Source organism: Pyrgilauda ruficollis, unplaced genomic scaffold, assembly GCF_017590135.1.
Source record: "Pyrgilauda ruficollis isolate IOZ18807 unplaced genomic scaffold, ASM1759013v1 scaffold26, whole genome shotgun sequence".
Lineage (NCBI taxonomy): Eukaryota > Metazoa > Chordata > Aves > Passeriformes > Passeridae > Pyrgilauda > Pyrgilauda ruficollis.
Window position 1 is genome coordinate 3,974,691 of NW_024523933.1, and position 22,560 is coordinate 3,997,250.

General features: G+C 38.8%; 1 protein-coding gene across 3 annotated transcripts in view; it reads right to left on the minus strand.

The window, feature by feature from the left end:
- Positions 1-21,001, minus strand: part of RBM26 (RNA binding motif protein 26) — a 49,511-nt gene extending 28,510 nt beyond the window's left edge. For 2 of the 3 annotated variants that reach the window (XM_041471226.1, XM_041471223.1), the window contains exons 1-9: positions 20,512-21,001; positions 9,692-9,810; positions 8,963-9,099; positions 7,958-8,046; positions 7,172-7,383; positions 5,055-5,315; positions 2,690-2,929; positions 1,044-1,211; positions 549-689 (exon numbers count right to left, since the gene is read on the minus strand). In XM_041471226.1, the coding sequence (XP_041327160.1) occupies positions 549-689; positions 1,044-1,211; positions 2,690-2,929; positions 5,055-5,315; positions 7,172-7,383; positions 7,958-8,046; positions 8,963-9,099; positions 9,692-9,810; positions 20,512-20,582 (1,438 nt within the window). In that variant the 5' untranslated portion in view covers positions 20,583-21,001. The remainder of the gene's footprint in view (positions 1-548; positions 690-1,043; positions 1,212-2,689; positions 2,930-5,054; positions 5,316-7,171; positions 7,384-7,957; positions 8,047-8,962; positions 9,100-9,691; positions 9,811-20,511) is intronic. The other variant, XM_041471225.1, reaches the window with a different exon arrangement.
- Between the last annotated feature and the right edge of the window lie 1,559 nt (positions 21,002-22,560).

Consider the following 22,560-nt stretch of genomic DNA (forward strand, 5'->3'; position numbering starts at 1 on the left):
TTGCTGAAGAACAGGAATCACACTGGGGGACTCCTCACTGAAAATACACCAACAGAAACATAGTAAGATTAAATAGAAATACATACAAATGCAAATAAAAACCACATTAAAAATGGTTTTATCCCTTTTCCATGCTTATTTAGTGTGCTGCTGCTTCTTCTCAGGACCACAGGAACTGTGAGGTTAAGATTATTCATGCATAAAACTGATACCAGATAAAAATGACTCCCTCCTCTCTAGAAGCAAAAATCATCCTGAGATTCGACTATAGAAACATTAACATTTTTCTGTAAAGAAGTTATACGAAGTGACCAGTTACTACAGCTAAGGGTAAACTGTTCAATGCTCTAGCAAGAGATTTCATTCTACCTGTAAAAATGCATACACAAAGCAATTATAGACATAGTTCCCTAATCAACTAAACATCTCTTAATTCCAGAAGATTTTAGGAAAATGCTGTATTTTCCAGTATTCTCTGGAAAGTTCATCAAACTGCATTAATGTCAGAAAATCAGCTAAACTAACTAAGTATAGCTTTGAGAGCATACCTCTGGGTGGAAGATCCATATCACCTGATGTGAGTCCTATCAAATTTGGTCTTTGGGCATGTACTCTATGTCTATACATAGGTCTTGAAGTATTTGTTATACTTGGAGCTTCTGGATTATAGCCATCTGTGTCATACGTTTCTGGTAACAAAGAAATTGTCTCATTAAAATAAATTGCAGTTAAAACCCTTAAGGTTTCAGATACAATATTTAATTTAATTACAAGATAGAGTTACAATAAAAGAGCTGTATAACCACTATCATAAAAAACCGTAATGCCAAGTTTCCTGCTTAAACACAATGAAAATATTACTCTCCAGTCAAAATTCACACTTTACATACAAATTTTACTTCAGCCTTGAACTAAGTCTGGAAAGAAGAATGTTAATTTACTGTCACAATCTATATGATACAAACTTATTCTCCCAAACTATGACATTATAATCTCTATACAGTACAGTATAATATGAATCAATGTTATTCTATTTAGCAAACCTTGTGGGCAAAGCCTCAGTACTACACCTGCTGTAAAAAGAGAGGGTGGAGCAGGAGGCGGCTGGTGATGAATACCCGTGGTAACAACAGTAGGAACTGAGCTGGTTGCTGAGTTTGGGGGGGCATCCATGCCAGCAGGCTGCAATGGTGGAAGGGGAGGGGGTGGTCCTGTCAAAAACAAAGGAAAATGCTGTATTAATTTATTATCCACTACACTTTCATTACATTCCCTTCATAAGGAAACTGATCTGAATTGCTTTTAAGGTTATTTTAAAAAAAGGGGCTGAGAGGGCACATCTGCAGACTTGATGCTGTACCAGAAATCCACATGAAACCACCCCCAACAGCAGATTACTCAGAACTTGGATTAGACAGAAAAGCATTTGAATCATTTAACATTTCTCCAAATACCTTCTTTCTACAAGCAAAATTTAACTGCTAGACCAGTATTCATCTTTACCAAATGAAGCATTTTAAAGCTCAATAAAAGCTGATCAAAGAAACAAATTCTATTTTTGAAGTAAAAAAGTATTTTTTAATATTACAAAAATATGCTATGATCACAATAAATAATTTGACTGAAATTATTTTTCCAAACTCTCAGAAGAAACCTTCAACTCTAATGGAACGCTTTTTAAAATTGAGGGAGTTTTTTTTTGTTTTGTTGGTTTGACTTTTTTTAAAACAGGTAATGTGACTCTTTCAAAGCTAAGCAGTCAAGCCTGATCTTTAGTTTAATCATTGATGGGAGTAGGTTTAGAAAAAGTTATAAAGTGATACATCTGAACTTGTCAACCAGATCTGAAACTAGCATGTACAGCAGAACTGACCAAACCAGAGGAAGTTACATTCTATATTAACTGAAATAAATACATTCATTCACACCTTTCTTAAATATACTATCAACAGGAAATTAAAACAGTTTAAGAAACTTCTAAGCAATATCAAATACCAATTACTCCTGAATAATTTTACTAAGTGGGACACCTTAGTTAGAAAAAAAAAAGAGAGAAAGGAATAATCACATAGAACTAACATAACAACGTTTAAACCACACAAAGCAACTGAGCCCAAACTTTAACTACTTTATAAATGACAGCCAGGTACATGTTTTCATGCAATTTTTAGTGCTTCAGCTGAAGTACTTTCCAGTGAAACAGTAAACAAAGCTAAGAGTTTTTCTTAGAAAGTTACAAGTTTAGTTTTAAAATTAATCTCAAATGATATTTTCAGGTACAAATTTGATGTGGTCATGAATTCTCTTTACCTCTATTACTATGAATGAAAAAGGAAGGATCAGCTGTTTCCAGGATTTTCCTTTTTTTGACAGTACTCAATTTTGGACAACTTCTCCTATAACACTCAAGGAATTGAATTTTGCCATGTCATGCTTTTGCTTAAATACAATGAAAATATTATTTGATATTAAATAGTCACATTTAGTGTGCAGCATTTTACAACAACCAACTCTGCAACAACTATCATCAGACAGAATAATTTTGAGGTAAGCTATGCCATAGTAGAGCACAGTTCAACTTTACATAATACAGCTGGGATTCTTCAAAACGGCATTTTGCATTGTGTACAGTTCAAGTAAGATCCAGGCTTTTCTATTAAAAAAATGGGGTTTAATCTTTTTTAATTACCTGTTACAGGTGGAAGGCTAGGTGGTAAGGGGCCTGGTGGTGGTACTGGAGGTCTAAGGTTAACAGGAGGAGGACTGAGAATGGGTGGAGGGGGAGGAAGTCCAGGAGGAGGTGGTCCTTCGACAACAGGGGGTTGTGCTGGAAAAGGCAGAATGCCAGGAAGATTCACATCTTCTACCACTACTGGATCACTTCCATGATCAAAAGGGCACATGTCTCCTCTCATACAGAAACCCTTCTCTGAAACATCAAAAAAACCTGATGTTAGTATTCATCTGTAGCTCAATTCAGGGTAGATACAAGACATTCAATGTGTAATGTGGCAGTTGGTAAATTAAGAGCTCCATATACCAGCAGAAGTTTAGATCAGAAAATGAAATTGGCTGTTTAAATTTGTTCTTAAGAGTCAGCACACACAGACATTGCAGAAACTTGCTAGGATGAAAGTGTTTAATTATTCTCGAAGAACTAATTCTGCACTGTATTATAAATGGTGAAAGCAAAGAATGAACTCTAGAGTCATCACATTAACAAAATCAATTTGTTTCTAAGCAAAAAAGTGCAGATGTTAAGATTGAGAAATCCCAATTATAAGTTAGAAGTTAATATTATGAAATTCCAACATGAGCAAATTCACTCATTTTTTTCCTCTTCTGCAATTATTTCAGGAAACATTATAAACATTTGCCATAGTTTCATGTGGTTACATAAGAGCATAATTTGTTATTTACATATAACACATGCATTTGTAAATATTAAATATATATAAATAAAAATTAATACACATTCACTTCTTTTCTTTTACACACAAGTGAAACATAGAAGGAGGTCAGAGGAGGGTCACAAAAACTACCAAATGCCTGAAGCACCTCTCTTACAAGGAAGGGCTGATCAGACTGGAGAAAAGAAGGCTCAGAGCAGTCAATTTAAGTACTCACTCCAGCCTTTATACTTTGAACTTTTTGGTGGAACCTGAGGTGATACGACCAGAGGTCACAGTATTAAACTAAAACATTGTAGATTCAAAGCAAATATAAGAAAAAGAAATTATTATTATAATGAGGGTGGTTAAACAGTGGAAGAGGTTGCTCAGAAAAGCTGTGGATGCCCCATCGCTGGAAACATTCCAAGATCATATTGGACTGGGCTCTGAGCAACAAGATCTCATTGAAGATGACCATGCTAACTGTAGGGATGCTAGACTAGATGACTTTAACAGGGCCTTTCTAGCCCAGTTCTATTATTACCTGTTTAGCAACAGTGTCCACAGAAACAACAACAAAATACCAGTCAGTGCAAAACACGGACAAGGCTGAAACACCTTCTGGTAAAATAGGAAGAAAGAAGAGTGCCCACTTCCTCAAAACACGATGTGGGGAAGCAGTATGTACTATCTCATCTTCAGGAAGAGTTACAGAGCACATGAAATTGAAATGTTAAACAAAAACAGAAGCTCAGCAGAGGGCAAAGTTGAAAATTTGAAAGTGCATATAGGAAGAGCAGTATGATGGAAACATGTAGCCACTGAAGAGAGAAAACTTCAAAACAAAATGACACATTCACAATTCCACTTGTTCCATATTGCTGTGATGTACACTGGCAAGTACAACTCTGCCAACACTTGAAAAGCTCAGTTTCCCATTTTTTTTACTTAAAAATTTGAATCAGAGTTCTGAATGTAAACTGGCCTAGAACTTAAACTCCTCATTGTGGTATGCAATAATAACAACAATAAAATCCCTCAGAAGCAACTTTACAGGAAGATTTCAACTCTCCTGAGCTCACAGGTTGACTGGGCTGAGTTTAGTTAAGGCACTTGCCAGCTGCAGCAGCCTCTTGTGTGTATTTTGGCACAAGACATTTAAAATGAAAGCTTCTGACAGAGATAAGTGAAAACCTAGCCAGTTTTGAGAAACACCTACACAGAAAGAAATGAGCCTGGGAAGTTTCAGCTCTAGACCTTTCTAGGTAAAAATTGTCTGTTAGGATAGAATGAAATAGGATGAGATCAGTAAAGTGCCAACCATTGCCAAAACCACCAAATACAGGATTTGGTTGGAACATGACCTAAGACAGAAAAGCTGGGTAGAACTTGATTTTTAAAATGAATTTTTAATATACTATTTTTAATTTATACAAAATAGTCCCAGCAAGCAAAAAAAATAGACAAACACTAAATGAGCAAGCTGTCTGAAGTCACTAAGAAGTGGTAACATAGTAAAATTTGCAATCAAGAAGTGTGCAATAGAAAAAACCCACTATACTAGAGAAGATCAGAAAAGGAAGGGTGAATTACCTCAATCTTTTCAGAAAGAGGACAGAACCATAGCTGCAGGAAGCAATTAAAAAATTAATATGTACTTACCATCATAATCTCTACAGCGTTTCTTTGGCAGCGGAGGTCTTCCATACGAGTTGTGGTCCAGCTGCTCTTCGTGGAACTCCGACCAACTTTCAGTAGTGTTATTTCCATGATGAGCAGGAGCAATAACAGTAATAGTACTGCTCAGTGTAGGGACAGGGTAGTGGCCAGATGAAATATTTGTGACAGAAGAAACTGGAGTATAATTATTCTCTAAAGGATCTGTTCTATCCATGTCATATTTTGGCTTTCCTAAATCCCTTTCTGTAACAAAAAATAAAAATAAAAATTATACTGGATAATTCCTTATCCACCTTATCACCAGAAGCAGCCACTACTCTCTAAGTATCTTTACTTCACATCAACTCAATACATATACACAATAATAGAAATGTTTTACAGGTTGCCCAAAATGTCTGTGGAGTCCCCACCCTTGGAATTATTCATAACCCAGCTGATCCGTAGCAATCTGCTCCAGTTTATTTGTTTTGATAAGGGATGCTAGACTACACCACCTTCAGAGGTCTCCACTAACCGCAACTATTCCATGATTCTACATTCCAAAGGTTTAACCAGAAAAATATTTTGTGAAGTATATAGTCAGGCCCTGGGCAATTTTAATAACAGTACAGTAATATACCCACAGTACAGCAGATACACTATCTAACTTCAGGCAGAGTACATCTTCTTTAGTGATGCATGTAAGAACTTCAGATGTAATATTTTTTTGAATAAAGGGAAGCAATGGCAAGAAAAGGGTAACCATGGCTTGAAAATACTATAGAAGTTACAAAGCTTTAATGTTTCAATACAATGTTATTGCTGTGTCTTCATTTTATCGATCTTCCTTTTCTGTTGCACTCAAATGCATGCATTTATTGCATGCAAAGCTTTGCCTTAAGAGGTGAAATAATAATGCTTGACAGGTATGGAACACTCCTGGGCAGATACAGCAAGTAAAATGACCTTTTATTCTGAATACATACAAACTATTCTCTTCAATTTCTAGTATTGCCGCCAAATAAAAATTAAGTATCCCAATTAAGACAGATTAGTTATGTTATGACATAAGTTAACAGACCTAAAAAATTCCACATTAAAGGAACATTATGTAATATCTTAAAGATGGCTCATCATGTGGGTAAAACAGGCTTTTCTTCATGTTCTAAGAAAAAGAAACAAAGCTTTCACTATAAAATATTGTCCATAAGGTACTGTCATTTCAGTTTGTGTATATAATCCTTAAATTAAGATTTAATCATGTTGTAATCTTTTAGTTAAACTGCTGCATGTTATTTAATCTGCTTGTTAAAAAGTTGTCTGGAAAATAACCACTCTCGTATTTTCAGAAATCTGCATTTCTAGTTTTAAGGCTGGGTTACCAAGGCCTGTTTTACGGAAAAAAAAATAATACACAGGAGAGTTCCACCAGACTATTTTTCACCTGTACATTGTCTAAGACAGGACAAAGACGTAAAATTATTTTCACTGCTCTTTTCCAATTTACCATTAAAAACTATTGAGGGAAAAGGCAGTCTTTTCAGCTGAAAAAGCAATCCCCTTTTCAAAGAAGTTCAATTCTACAAACTACTGTACTGAAGCCTTGAGTCCTACGGATATGTGTACAAATGCAAGTATTTACTGTAACGATTTCAGCCTTTCACCTATGACACTAAAGTGGGGACAAGACCAAAAGAACTGAGCTGTACTGCTCTGCTTGACCAATCATTTACTGCCAAACAGCCAATTTCTTTGCCACTTCCACCTTTATAGATCAGTATTAATTTCCGTATCTCCCTAAACCAGATTCTGAGTTTCTTAAAACTTAATGAAATGGAAACAACTCATATTTTTCTGCCTCTCTTGCAACAATGCTTAAAAGTGGCCAGCACAGCCACGTCAATACAAAGATATTAAAGAAGAACAGAGGGTAAAAGAGGAAAACAAGAGCTGAGAACACAATCACAAAAGCCTCATTTGCACAGAAAACAAAGCTAAATTTGAATAAAGGAACAAGAACAATAGAGGAAATTCTAGTACATTTTGAACACAGTTTTCAAGTTTAGTTTCTAAATTTTGTAGAAAACATTCACCGTATTTTAGAGACCAACTGTTGGTACCTCTGCTTCGCGTTCTGCTCCGGCTTCTGCTCCGGTCTCGATCACGGTCCCGCAACCTCTCTTTGCTCCAACTCCTACTTCGACTCCTGCTGTAGCTCCGACTCCTCCCTCTCCGTCTGTTGTATCGATCCCTATAGGAGTCTCTTCTGGGAGGATTTCGGTCATAATCCCTCTTCCTAGAACGTTCATCTTTTTTCCTTTCATCGCGGCTTCTAAACATGACATATTAGAGGTTAATTACAAGAATTATGAAGCTGTAATTTGAAATCTTTACTTAAAAACTTTAAGAAATGTCAGTGGAAAACTAGAGAAGGGCTACAAATTGTATGTAACTTATGCTACTCCTTTCTTCTCAGAAGGATTTTAAAATTAATTTTGCTTATTAGTTTTATTTTTACCACGCCTAAGATTTTTAAAACATATATTAATTTCTGTTTCAGCCCAATGCTGCATATTTCCCAAGTTGGAAACACCAATACTCATGGAAGGGAATGCTTCTAAATCAAAATTCGAACTCAATATCAAGCAGAATAAATACTGCAATACAAATCACAAATCCAGAACCAGAATTACTCCTAAAAGTCCAAGGATAATAGCTCTGCACAACTTGAGAGACAGGTTACACTTACACACACTCACCACTTAACTACATATGTGTAAAAGCAATAGAAGACTTCTTTTTAGGCTTACTAGATGACAAGACAGAAACAAAGTATTTAATTCAGTAAAAAATCCAAATTCATCTGATTACTGACATAATACAAGAGGTTAAACAAAATTTTTTACCTGGTTTCTCTGTAGCGAGAACTTGACTGAGGTGGGCTGTGATTTAATCTTCTAGAGAACTTTTTCTCTCGCTCTTCCTCTTTTACTATCTGAATTCAAAGCATATGTATTAGATCAAATTATGAGTATACTAAAATGCAGACTTCTACATAACCAAATAAAACCAAAAACTCTGAACACTGAGCAATCAGCAGTAACACTGAAATTAAATATTTTAGTCTCTAACATAATAAGAGAATCTTCATAACATGTCTGTTTCTATTTCTAGGAATATTCAAAACGCTGTTTGAGAGAAAATAAAATAATCTTTATAGTGCTACACAGAAAATACAGCTGCTTTTACTGTATTTAGACAGTAGACAAAAAACCATATTAAGGCTTTGGGAAGATTTGAGAAGGCATGGATATTCAACAACCAACACCAAAGCCTTTTTTTCATCAGCAGGTTATCTAGTTCAGTTCACACTTAAAACACTTTCATGCAGGCAAACTTGGGCTGCTATTGAAAAGCACAGACTTACTCTTCTGGCTCAATGAACAACATAAACACTTGTGACAAAATGATGTTATCTGGATCGAGCAGCTGAAGGAATGAGAACTGCAATTTAGAATGGTGGCCTGGATTTTTGGAGCATTAAAGAGCAGCACAACTACAACAGCATTTTTGACCAGAGAACTAATGCAGGCTGTACTGCAGCTCCTACACTACTAAATAATCTCACTGACCTTTGCCTCGGCACAACATCCTTGGATTATGTTTGAAACACACACTTGTGTTAGAAAAATCGTGCAGCAGTGCTCAATATGCCAAGCATAACTCTTGTGACTTATCGTAACACTGTCATGTAATTATTAATAATATTATTAATAAACATAAATTATTATTGACATTGATTATAATAAATTGCTAATAACTATTATTAATAAACACTATGAAATTGAACACATAAGCAAATTACATGAATGAGGAAAAAGATGCACGTGTAAATTAAAATCAATGCCCACCTCTTCCTTTTTTGTCTCCTTTTCCTGGTGCTGAAAAAATTCTACTTTCAGGCTTCCTGATGATGGCTGTTCTGGTGGAGGTAGGTAGCTTTTTGTATTCACAGCATCAAACAGTTTTTCCACAAATATCTGAGTTTCTAAAAGTAAAGAACATACAAATATCCATTATACAAAACCATGGTTAACATTTGCTTTAAAAATAAATAAATAAATAAATAACAATAGATAAATACATAAATGAACTTTTTCACAAAAATTTTCCATTCTTGAATTATTCAATGTCTCTTAATAAAGCATCCAGAAAAATATTTCTGGCATCTATATATACAGAGGTTCAATACTTGCCCAGAGAAGTAGTGGATGCCCCAGCCCTGGAAGCATTCAAGACCAGGTGAGACAAGGCCTGATAAACCTGGTCCAGTGTGAGATGACCCTGCCCAGGACAGGGGGCTGGAACTATAGGATCTTTATGGTCCCTTTCAACCCAATGATTGATTATTCTATGATTCTGTGCCTCTGTGAGTACTCACAAAACATATACGTAATATATGTGTGCTAACGTATACACCTGGGCTTTTTAAAATTACTTTATGAAAACTGAATTACAATTTACAAAGTAACAAAGTTAATAAAGAGATCAAAGCCCAATTCTATGGTAAAAGATTGCTTGAATAAATTGAACAAGACAGAATTTTCACTCAATCTTAACTGTTATGACAAAGCCCATACCTTTCTGAAGAAATACATCCAGCTGATCAACACACAATGCCTTCAGTTCTTTTTCACTTTTATCCTTCTTTACCAAAGCCAGAACATATTTAGCTAGGGCAGATGGATCTGCATCACATCTGCAAATAGATTAGTTAGAAAAAAAAGGCAATTTAATTACAGAAATTAATGTCTGAAACTGGTATGACCAATACATATATAGGGCAAAATAATTTCCTACAAAAGCAATTGAAAAATATACTCAGGTGTATTTTTCAAAACATAGTCCAGATAGGTAACATTTCTAAGTATCACTTTCTTTTTCAAGAGAACAACTGCCTAGAATATATCGTAACAATACTGCACAGAGAACATCAGAGCTAACTAGAACAAACTGTTTAGTAAGAAACAGCCTCAACTGCCTAACTGTTCTGTATTAAAAACAAAGACAATGAATATTTCCCTAACTCTCCAAAGATGGAATCAATAATTCTGAATGCAACACTGAGTAACTGTTATCTGGGAAAAGTCAGTCTATCCAATTACAAATTAATACAGTGATACAGTAGAAGTGATCTATACTAAAAAAAAAAAAAAAAAAAAAAAAAAAAAATCAGACCCTTGAGTATTCTCTTAAACACACTTTAGAACATTCTTGTTACTACTTACATATGAACACCATGAAAACTGAAACTCATTTTTTCAGTTTCAAACTTGATTTCAAAAGCCTAAATTCATATATTGTAACAGACACTTCTGTAAAAGGTACACTGAAAATTGAGGGAAATTTAGGGGATCATTATTCATTTGGCATCTGAATTCAGAATTCAACATACAATTAAATACAGAGAACCTCAATGCAGAAGTTGATGGTCTTATGGACATCAACAAAGAACTTAGAATGAAGAAAGCCATGCATCCACATTCAGTAGAACATTATTTAATGTAAGTAGCAGGTTTTTTTACAATGTTTCACAAAGAGGAATCTACAATGAACTTTGTGGTGGTGTTGTAAAGCCTGCCAAAGCACGTGAGACTACTGCACAAAACCATTCATGTTTCAAAAAGAGTAACTAATTAAATAGTGAGACACTGTTCCTAAACAACTTAATCTCCTTATTTAGCATATACTAAAGGAAGACTTCAGGCCCCACAAAACAACGCAAGACTGAATGGATGCATACCATGTGATAAAGACAACTTTTTTGGGTGGTCGTCAAAGTTTCTGCTAATGTTTTGAAGAACAACAAGAAGAAAAAAACTGCATTATTGCATCCTAACTGTACATGCTTTCTAGCAAAAATAACCAATAAGAAAAATTAATCTATGGTCAGGGAGTTGCACCGAATATGAACATTACACAAATACTGCTCTAGCAGAGAGGTCCAACAGTCATAACAAAGGAGTTAACATAACATAAAAAGTTGGAAATCCTTTCCACCATGAGTAAGATACAAATACTGAAGCTTAACTGTTAATCTAAATGTTGATCATTGAAATGACATTATTTTGGACACTGGGCAAAAGAACCCAAATCCCTAAACAAACATATCACACCACCTAATTCCTCTCACCAGAGAAACTTATCTCCTGCACAGCAAGCAACATCCCCCAGGCAAACATATCTGCTAAGCAAAGGAAGCCAATCTGTCAGCACCTATGGATAGCCTGGGCCCAGCACAGAGAGCCCTGAAGTTAAAGTCAGGGCTTCAAACGTAAACCAGCATCCTTTAGAAAACAGGTAATACTAGAATCTCATGCTGAAAAAGCAACTTAGGCTGCTAGTGAATGTACTACTGTATTCCATGTTAGTCTGCATTATTTATAGATACAGGAAATTGGAGTTCATAATCATTGCAAAAGAACCCATGGACACTAAATGAACAAAATGAAAATATATAGTGTTAATCAAAAACCAGGCTGCACGTTGACTGAAAATTCTTCAGAAAATTTTCACAACTAATTTGCTCCATTCAGGTCTAACAATTCTTAATCCAGAAGAAAATACAGTCCAAGCACCAAGTCAGTGCACAATCTGCCACAACCTCCTACAGTGAGAGCAGTAGGACTGCAACGCTGCAGGCACCTGAGCACATCAGCCAAGCAGATTATCTAAAAGCCCAGTGTCGAACAATACTCATCACAGGCTGTAATGAGGGTTCACTCTCAGCCTTCAGCAGGCCATAGGACCAGCATTTCATAACCTCTCACTCCTTGAATTTGAAAAGTTTTTAACTTTTTTTACTGTTTCTTCACACAACTTCAAGGGCACTTCAAATTTTCAGTACCTTCCCAGTTTCAAGCTGAATTGTGCCATGGAAAATTAATGTGCTGTTTTCATCATGACATGGGGAGAAGACAATTTTCACATGATTATCCTCAGTTTTCCTTTTTTAATTTTAATTTCCATGAATGTGGTTCTCATTCAATAATACAGTCAGCTATAATTGAAAATCTGCTACAACTTACTTAAATCACATGTGCACTCAAAATTTAGTGGGGGGAAGGAGAAAAAGGGGGTAAAAACCTACTGCTCCTAACTACTACAATGTGTTTTATTCTCCAGCTCCTACAACACTGACTATACAACAACCTCATATTCAGTTTAAAGCAATTCCCCTTTCATAAGCAGGATAGAAACCAGAAAATCTCTGGAAAGCCACATAGACCATAACAAAATAAGCAAACCATAAACTATCCCCCCAAAAAACAAACCAAAAAACCCACAAAACAACACAAAACCAACAAACAAAACCCCAAAACCCTAACAAACAGATGATGCTTAAAAATAATGAACAGTTAATGCTTTCATCCTCCCTGCCATGATGACTTCGGAAATCTCAGCAATCCTGTCCACCCCAGGACTTGAAGTCATCTACCCAACTCCAAGATACACTTATGAAAATATTCTCAATGGAAATGTACTTTTAATTTGCAAAACACAGGATCACTTTCTGCTGTGCACTCATGCACATGTTTCAACATTTGTCACCCTGTACAGCCACATATGAACAATGTAAAACACTCATACTGAATTCTACTATTATATCATTCAGGGTACAGGGGAATTTCTACAACAATAAGAATTTACGTGTTTTCAATTTTGGCTACTTAACAAACACTATTTTTTTTAAATACTAACAGGCAAATTATTTCAAATTGACACTAATTAAGCAATAATGAATACAGTGAGTTTTGTGGCAGAGTGAGATGAAGATGCTTTTGTAAACCAACACTAGGATTTTATGTGCTTTAATTTTTTAAAATTAAACTGCAAATGATCTCTACACAGATAGAGGGTGACATCCTTTTTTAACTACTGACTTGAAACAGAAGTCTCTTCTACATCTGTTCTTCAAAGCTTGGAAAAAAACCCACAATTAATCTTTTTCTCCACACTAATGTGAAGACTGTTTCTGTAGACAGTATCTTAAATAAATCTAACAAGTCTATAATATGATCTTTTATGGCTTTTCAAACTCTTCTAAAATGCCATTTTTTAAGATGATGCTAAAATTAAATTGCTAGCAACCTCAAGTGGTGGAAGAGAGGACTAACAGGTCTCACAAAGTAAAAAAAATAATTAAAGTTTTGCCGGAAAAATTCTTTATAGCTACCAAGAGTTCTAGATATAATCTTTAATAATTTTGTTTGGAGGGAGCATTTTAAAAAAAGCAATTCCTTCCTACTTTTTCACTCAAACTTAATTCTGAAATATTCTGTATAAATTCTCCATCCACCGGTTTAGTCAAAATCCGCTGGTTTGGATTATGGGGCCTTGAGTTCTTCTGATAAACAAGATCTTATGTTCTTTAGTTTAACAGTATTTTCACAGAGAACAGCAGCCTTTGTGTGTGAATAATACGCAACATGCTTGCTCTGTCTTTGTTGTGCATACATGGATTTTTTTCACCAATTTTGAGCTACCGTTGTCAGTTTTTCAAAACCCCTTTGTCTTGCATTTTATGCTCTTATAATCGACTTTGTTTTGATAACAAGTAATGTGAGAATAAAGAAAACAGTAAAGGCACCCCTGCCAATGGCAGCACCCATGCCAATGGCAAACATACAGTGTAGCACAAGAATTTATCATACAATATATGTATCCTGCTATATTCTTGCAGACTGAAAGATAATAGAGAAAGATTCTTAACTGGTATCTCAGAAAAATGAGAATACCATCAACACATTGCAAATACTCCAAGTTGCTCTAAAAATGAACAAAAAGTTTATATTTTGATTCTACTGCTGACTGAATGATATACATTTGCAGTTATTAAATACAGGTTTGAATCCTTAGCTAAACTTGAATATAGCATACTACATCAGTCCTCACCATAAACACAATTTGTGCGTTACAAGTGTTACAGAACTTTATACATAACTACATTCTTATAACACCTGGCTACTAGAAAAATGGTCACATTCATCAAGTATGTAGAAAAACACTTCTCAACTCTGATTTCCCTATCTTCATCCCCTCAACAGGCACATGCTGCAAGCACTAACACAGATCGGTAATCACAAATTTCTCCTCCTGTTTTCACTTTTGTGTTCTCTTTAACAAACAAACAAACACCAGCTGGCACAAGTAATCTGCATTCATTTCCACTGCAGCAAGTACATCCCAGTGTGCACTACTACAGCGTGTTTTCTTACACCCAATTTCAGTATATCATATATTCAGAAATATATATATATATCATTGTTTCTAGCAATGTTTGTTTTTACCTCTAGTAATACTTTTTTGCAGTCTGTACTCTTTAAGTAAGAAAATACACAGCACCTACTCCTCTCTCTTCAACAAAGGAGACTGCTCATGCAATCTTGCTTTAATAAACAGTATTGAATATACAGGCACAGATGGAAGAATTCTCTTGCTAGATCGCTACATGCTCTTCAGAGAATTATATGGATACCTCCAATTGCTGTGCAACAGATAGAAGCTTCAAAAAGGAAAGCAATTCCCAACCAAGCATTTTGCTCAGTCACAGAAGGAACAGTACAATAAAGCTCACAGGAAAGTTCAAAACCCCATGTTTCTGACCTCATGTTGTTTTGCAGTCATTATCTGAAATTACTATTTCAAATAAAGAGAAACCAGAAAAGCTGAAACTGTCAGGGTAAACTTAAGTTTTAATTCTTTTGTTGTAAATAATATTTGAAAAAGGAAAAGTAATTTGGCTGAGTCACCTCTCAGTACAGTATTTTCTTCTTATTTGAATACTCTGCAATTCATTAAACACTTTTTAACCTGCTTCCAACTCACTTTTTTTTTTTAATATAAAATATGTTCTGAGAACCCACTTCTACTTTTTTAATCACCAGGCAACTACAGACATTAGCCTTAACTGAGAAATGCAGTACACGTGGAACAGATATTAAAGGTATTTGCAAGAACACATTAGTCATGTAGCTGTATGTTCTAAAGCCCTTATTAACACATAGCTTACTCTGTATGCACACACTACTTTAAGATGTAAAGGAACTACACAAGGGGATTTTTTCTTCAGTTTTAAAATTAATGTACAAACCAAAAAGATGCTGCAAATCCTGAAACTAGTTCCTTTACAAAATTTTAACTACTACAACACACTAAAACCTCAGAAGCATGTCTGCAGTCCTCCAAGCAACAAATGGTGTTGCTCTAAAGGAAATAACATGTAGGTGCATGCCGTTTGCTGTGCTCTGATCCTGAGAGTTAATAACCTAAATTTCAGAGTCTAGTTTTGTTGCCTGAAGACCGACTGCTAAAATACGGCTCATCTCTTGACATTAACCAATGTGGACATGGCTGTGTTTGAAGGCTGAGAGAAATGCTTTCTACTTGCAGGGCTGAGTGGGTGCAGAAAGATGCACACAGCCTACTGGGCAGTGGAGCCAGCCTAATTCAGGCAGCTGCACCACTCTCTTGTTACTAAAAAAAAAAAAAAAATCTATAAAAAGCTATGGTGTAAAGTAATACGGTGTAAACTTACTTCAGTAAGTAAAATGAACAACCAACTCATTCAGCAAGATCCAACTTTTATCTTGAGACACTATCGTAGCTGAGAAGCACCACTCTTATGACACTCACTTTAATTACCTCTCTAACAGTACTTAAAGCAATAGAAACACATTGAGGAACGCTGCAGCCTCCAAAGCTGCTATTCAAGCTAATGATGCTATTAAATCAGTTCTAAATTATTCTGATACCCAGATCTGACATGTTCATACAGCTGCAACCAGTAATTGGCAGCCTAGAATACCACCCCTAGATTCAAGACAGCTCTCATGAGGCAGAACAGCTGTCAGCTTGCTGGCTCTCCAACACCATTCAATGCAGAAATCAAAACTCATCACAGTGTCTCTGTGACTCGCAATGCAGTCAAAGGGGTTTCACTTGACTGCAAGAACAGAAAAGGTTTCCTGTAACGAGGAATAGTTTTCTCCTTTTTATTTTCTGCTTCCAACTATACCTAATACCACTCTTTAAATACTAACATAATATTTTTACACAGAAGCTTAGCAGTATTGGCACTCTAGGCTAGGAACCTTGATTTCTCAATTACAGTAGCTCTCCGTGAGTCAGGTGAACAGACTACCAAGTTTCATAGCAGATGCAGAAAAATAACTAGTGTTAAAAACTACCTACCACTGATGTGCATTTGTGCTTTATTTATCTTAGTTACAAACAGCTTCACACAAGGTGTTAACAAAGTAAGTGAAATGAAGAGACATGCTTATTGCTTCTGAACTTCTAAGGAAGTTTTATGGAAAATGAGAGAAATGTCATGGTGGCCCAATGAGTGTTACTGGTAGGGTGATGCGCCACATGAAATAAATGACAAGGTTTTTCATTTGAACTTATTTCCATGCCTTCAAGGTCCTCGCTTATCAGCATATTCCTTACACCACTGTTAAACCGTTTTTATTTGCTACCTTTTCCCAGTAACCTGTGAAGCCAAAAAAAAAGGTCTGAAAAGCTTGACAAACAAAGAGCAGTGAGGGCATAACACCAGAGGACACAGATCAATTACCAAAAAATATTCCAATGATATACTCAAAATATTCTTTAAACAATTTTCATTTTATTCCATCTGATGCAAGTCATTACCACATTCACTTACAGAATTCACCAATGAAAAATACCTTTCCATTTCAATGAGGTATGCCTAAATACTGCATAAATGTTGTAGGCATTTCATCTTTTTTTCAAGTTTGATTTAGTACAGGAACAAACCTTCACAAAAATGTAAATACAGTGAAGTGGAAAAAAATTAGATATGGGAGCCTTAATCAAACTAAACGTAAAATTCAGCAGGCCACAAATATTTCAATTTAATTTATTTTACACAAAGTAATTAAAACCAAGGAAACTTTCCAGTGTAGAGAATTAGGGCAAGGGGGAGAACATTACAGCATCTTAAAAGCGAAATTGTGAGTATTGCATTAGTACAAAAAGCTCGTTTTTTTCACAAGTAGCGATTCAAACAAATTCAAGGAAAAAAAAATTAAAGAAATCCCTACTTGGAACTTTGCCAAGCCAGATCCTGATATTCCAGCAAGGACCATATACACAGTTTATAGAGTATCTGGAATGGACTTGCAGGAAAGAAACTCATCACAATTGACAGGCTCAGTGTGTGCCTTGTTAGTATAGAAATCAGAAGTGACAGGCAGACTGTTATATTCCAAGTTTAACACTTTCCAATACTTGATAGAAACCATGCCATGAACAAGAAAGTGTGTAACACTAGAAACTTAGCTCGTTGCTGTCTGCAAGCAACGAGGATGACTGGTAACAAATACCTTCTTTACAGAGCTGACTGGAGTTGAATATACAAGACAATTCTAGTCAAACACACAGTAGCCACAGCACAAAAAGCCTCTTGCCACCCTATCTGTACTGGTACTACATTTACATGGCTCTATCTGCAATGATTCTGAGTGTATATTTAGCAATTCTGCACGAAGAGTTATTTCCAAAACCACAAAAGCAGCCTCTTCTTGAAGAGCTGCAGAAAGCTCCTACAGAACTATTACCCCTAAACGGAGCTGGACTGTGCAAAGGCTCCAGCATGGCAGCATTTGCAATTTCTGCCTCACTGCAACAAGACAAAACTCACATAAGGCCTTTTTGTAGGGATGATCACCAAGGCTTTGCCAAAGGCATCAGAGTAGTCCAAAACAAACAAACAAACCCAACAACCTACCACTAACAAAATTCCAAATCTTACATCCTCCACCATCTCTCCCCTTCAAACATTCTTGTCTATGAGCAGTGTTTCCCAGAGACTCCATGCGAAAGCAGTCCAACAAACAACCAAATCTTGTCCAGTCTACACAATTATGTAACACGCTTGTTTCATTAGATTAAGAAGTCAGCATTTTTAGAATGTTTAAAGATAAAATGAGACAAATTTTGTGGCTATTGCTATATTTTAATTCTGAAACATTATGTTTGAGATGTACATGCATTATGGCCCTTGGAACAAGCTATACGTCCTGATTTAAAAAGGCTAGCTCCTCGGAAAAGGCAGCTTGGAAAGTGCAGCACGTTCTAACTATTCAGCTCTAGGTAACTAGCACATAAATATAGATCGAGACATTTCTGTATAAAATTATTTCATGTTTTTTTCTTAAATGCACTTCTCCCCGTAAAACCACCAAGACACCACCTCCACAATAGCCTAATAGTGTCTTAGTGTAGTTAGCAGGTTAAGTTAACCACGTTATCTTCCAGCTAAAGGTGTGAAAGAGCCATTAGACAACACTTGGCACTTTTGTTTCATTAACAGGAAAAGACAAGTCAAAAATCATTTTTTCGTACAGCAACACCTCCAGAGGCTCAGCAGTTAGCGCCTCACTGTACTAGTAGTGCAACAGTTACTTTAGAAGTAGCTGCACACTGAAATTTTCATACAGCCAGAAGCTATGGCTGTAGGCACACACTTCAGATAGCTGACAGCAAAAGCATCTCCAGGAGTATTTGACTGCTAAGAAAGGACAATACATCTCCACCAATTCTAACATCTATTCAACAGTAGGTTACACAGGACACTGCAGAAAACTGAATGACAGTCACGGCTGGTTTGTTTCCTCCCAAAGCTAAAAATGCAGAGAACTCATCATCCTCCAGACCAGCATCTCCCTAGCTCTCCAGAGTCTTCCAAAACGACAACCGCATTTAACCTAACAGATACACACTGGTCTTCTTAGCGGAAAAAAGGCAGAAAATTGCACTGGTCACGAAAGCTGAAAATCTCAATTTCATCCTTTAATTGCTGACTATTGCTAAGACAGCTCATGGTTTAATATTCAAACAAAGAAACATGGACCAACCTGAGTCTGTTCCAAGTCTCTAAATCAGCACACTCTAAAATACTGACATCAAACTGCTGATTGCCATTAACAAAATACTCATACAAGAGAGTACCCAGAAACTAATAGTGAGCACTATGCAGCAGAGGACTAGGGAAGTCTACTACCCCACAACACAATATATTGCATTATACTGACCCAAGATAAAAAGTAATTCACCTTCCCCAAACTACAGCTTTACAAGATGATGCCCTTTTTTCTCCGCAAAATAAAAACCTTAAACGTCAAACCTTTTCAAATAAAGACTCAGTGTAATTTGCTGCAGGCCTAATTCAAAGACCACTGAAAGTAAGCTCATAGATCATCTCTTTCTGTGTGGTCTGGATTAGACCCTATGGAAAATAGGAGAACCACCACCTCTCTCCCACCACCTCAAAAAAAAAGCTCCAAACAAACAAAAGAACAACTCAAGTGAAGCTCTCCTAAAAATGTCCCAGCATTTTATAACTTTTTCAAGTTATTTCAGCATAAGCCCTACAAACTGCATCTGTACATACAAATACTCAACTAATGGTTATGGAAGCAATAAAGCAATTTTTGCTCCCCCATCTGAACTCGTCAAGAGTAAAACCTACAGTGAGCAAACATCTCAGCACAAAAGTTAACACCAGACTGAATTCAGTTCTAGTTCATTTAACTCAAATCAAACTCCAACAAATTTAATTCAGACATGTTAAAATAGTGGTCCAGAATGACAAAAAAAGTGCATGGTTTCATCCATAGACACCATACTTGTGAAGATAAACCTTCCAGAAGATAAACCTTTAAAACTAAGTTCACACTTCAGTTCCACTAAAATACCATTCAGAGAAGGAAGACGCATTTGCAGAAGAGCCCCACTTACTCACACGAATGCTATCCTTAGAGGGCACGCACGTATTCACAAACAGACAAATTATTCTCTGGGGCTCCTACTCCCAAGTCCTCTACTGATGCAATTATTATTTGGGTGAAGGGAAACCAGACAGCGTCAAATACTCCGAATAACCAAGAATGATGTGCGACGAGTCTGTAGCAAATGCTACTGGGAATATCCCAGGATCCCGCTGGACATCCCAGCGGCACCTGAGCTCTGTCGAAGGTCCCTGCACAGGGCGGCGGGCCCTGCTCATTGGCGTGGCCTCTCCGGGGGCTGAGCGCGGGGCACAGCGAGCTGCACACGCACACACAGCGTCTCCCGCTCTCCCTGGGCTACAAAAGGAAGAGGAACGCGGTCGCTAGGGGGGGAAGCTGCATCCTCCGGAGAGAGATGGTCCTACCTCCCGGCCGAGGACGGCGACGGGAGAGCGGGAGAGCGCAAGAACGACACAGCCCCTCACACACGGCGGCCGGAGGAGGATGCTGAGAGGGCATCTCCCGGGATGCCCTCCCGGGACTCGCCAGCACCGCGTTTCCCGCCCCTGCGGATCCCCATCTTCTGCAAGGGGAAGGTTTATTTCGAGGGGGAGAGAGGGCGAGGAAGGGTCGCGGTTACTCACATGGGCTCCAAGGTTTTGCTGAGCCAGGATTTCAGCGCCTCGAAGTTTTCTATGATCATTTTAACCACCATCCAGAGCGGCCCGGGCCCCCCGCCTCCCCGCCAGCAGCAACAGCAGCAGCAGCCCCGGCGGCGGGGTCCGCGCCGCTCGCCGGCCGGCACCCCGGCTCCCGCCGCGCCTCCCCGCTCTCCCCGCCGCCTCCCGGTTCGACAGAAGCCGCCCGGCACGGGCCGGAGGCCCAGCGACACGGAGGGGGCGGAACCAGTCGATCAGCGGCTGCTTCCCGCGGGCCCCGCTCTCGCCGCTCGTCTGCCGGGGAGCGCGTCCCGGGCGCTGCGCGGGTGCCCCCCCGGCGGAGGGCGGCGCGGCCGAGCGCGGCGGCGGTGGCGGTGCGGTGCGGTCCGGGACGGGCAGCTCCCCCGCCGCCCTGAGCCGCAGCGCCCGACACAGCGAGCGCCCGAGCGAGCGGGTAAGATGGCGGCGCCCCGCTGTCGCGAGAGCCCAGAGTCTCGCGAGGCCGGGCGGCGCGCGGGGGCTGCCGGGAGGCGGGGCCGGGCGGGGAGGCCGCGCTGCGGGGACGGGGGAGCTTTGTGGGGCCGGGGAGCCTTCGGAGGCCACAGGCATGCGGGTGCCTTGGCTGGGCCGAACAGTGCTCTAGGGGCAAAAGAAATACCACTGTGTATTCCCGACTGGTGTCTGAAATGCGCATGTACTTATTTTGTTTCTTGGAAACGCTGATAGCCTTACCTAATATGATCAGAGAGCGGGTGAGGTTGGAAGGGACCACATTGGGTCACCTGGCCCAGCCTCCCTGCTCTGGCACGGCCATCCTAGGGCACATTGAACAGGGTTGCTTCCAGATCGTTCTTGAATAACCTCTTTTGAGGGACACAACCTTTCTGGACAATGTGTTCTTGTCCAGGGTTGCCTGTACTGTCAAGAAGTTCTTCCTCAGATTCAGGTGGAACTTCTGTGCATCAGTTTCTGCCCATTGCCTCTTGTCCTATTGCTCAGCACCACTGAACAGAGCCTGGCTCCATCCTCTCGGCACCCTCCTTCAGATAATTATTGATAAGATCCCTTCTCAGTTGTCTCTTCTTGAGGTTGAACAGGCCCAGCTCCCTCAGCCTTTCCTTCTAAGAGAAATGCTCCAGCCCCTTAATCTACAGCATCTGGACCTGCTCCAGGAGCTCCATGTCTGTCCTGTACTGGGGAGCCCAGAATTGGACACAGCACTTCAGATTTGGCCTCACCAGGCCTGAGCAGAGGGGCAGAACCATCTCCCACAGCCTGCTGACAATGCTTTTCCTGATGCACCCCAGGATACCATTGGCCTTCTTGGCCACCAGGGCACACTGCTGGCCCAAGGACAACCTGTTGTCCTTCAGGAACCCCAGGTCTTCCTCAGCAGAGCCGCTTTCCAGCAGGTCACCCTCAATCTGTACTGGTGCTAGGGGTTATACCTTGTAATCAGCCCACAGCTGGACACAGTTGCCTCCTGTCCCTGGCCTCCCACCGGCAGAGAGCAGCCCCCCAATCTCCGGGGCAGCCGGGACTTGCTGCGATAAGGAACCGCACCCTGGACAAGCAGGAAGGGAGGTGCAGCCTTTATTCCCTCGGCTCCCCATATGCAAATTCCCATAAATATTTGGAACTGACATGAAAAAGAAAAGCATCCAAATTTTTTCTTTTTTCTTTTTCTTTTTCTTTTTTTTTTTTTTTTTTAAGAAGACGTAGGACCAAAACAAAAGTGCTTGAAAACGTGGGAGTTGGCACCAAAGTTCCATGTCTTCCTGACACGGGGGGTTCCATCTCCTCAGGGTGCACCTGGCAGGGGAGCCCAGCCCACATTGCTGCTTGGACACCCCATGGACAGCAGTGGTGGGAGCACACAGGACAGCTCCCTGCACTCCTGTTCCCACCAGTGTGGCACCTTCCTGTGGAAAGTTATGTACGTGCTGCTTTCTCTGATACCTGGGGTTAGCCGAGCACTGAAAGAAAATGTTCAGTCAGACTGATCTGCGCTTTCCAAAGATCTGCATCCCACCT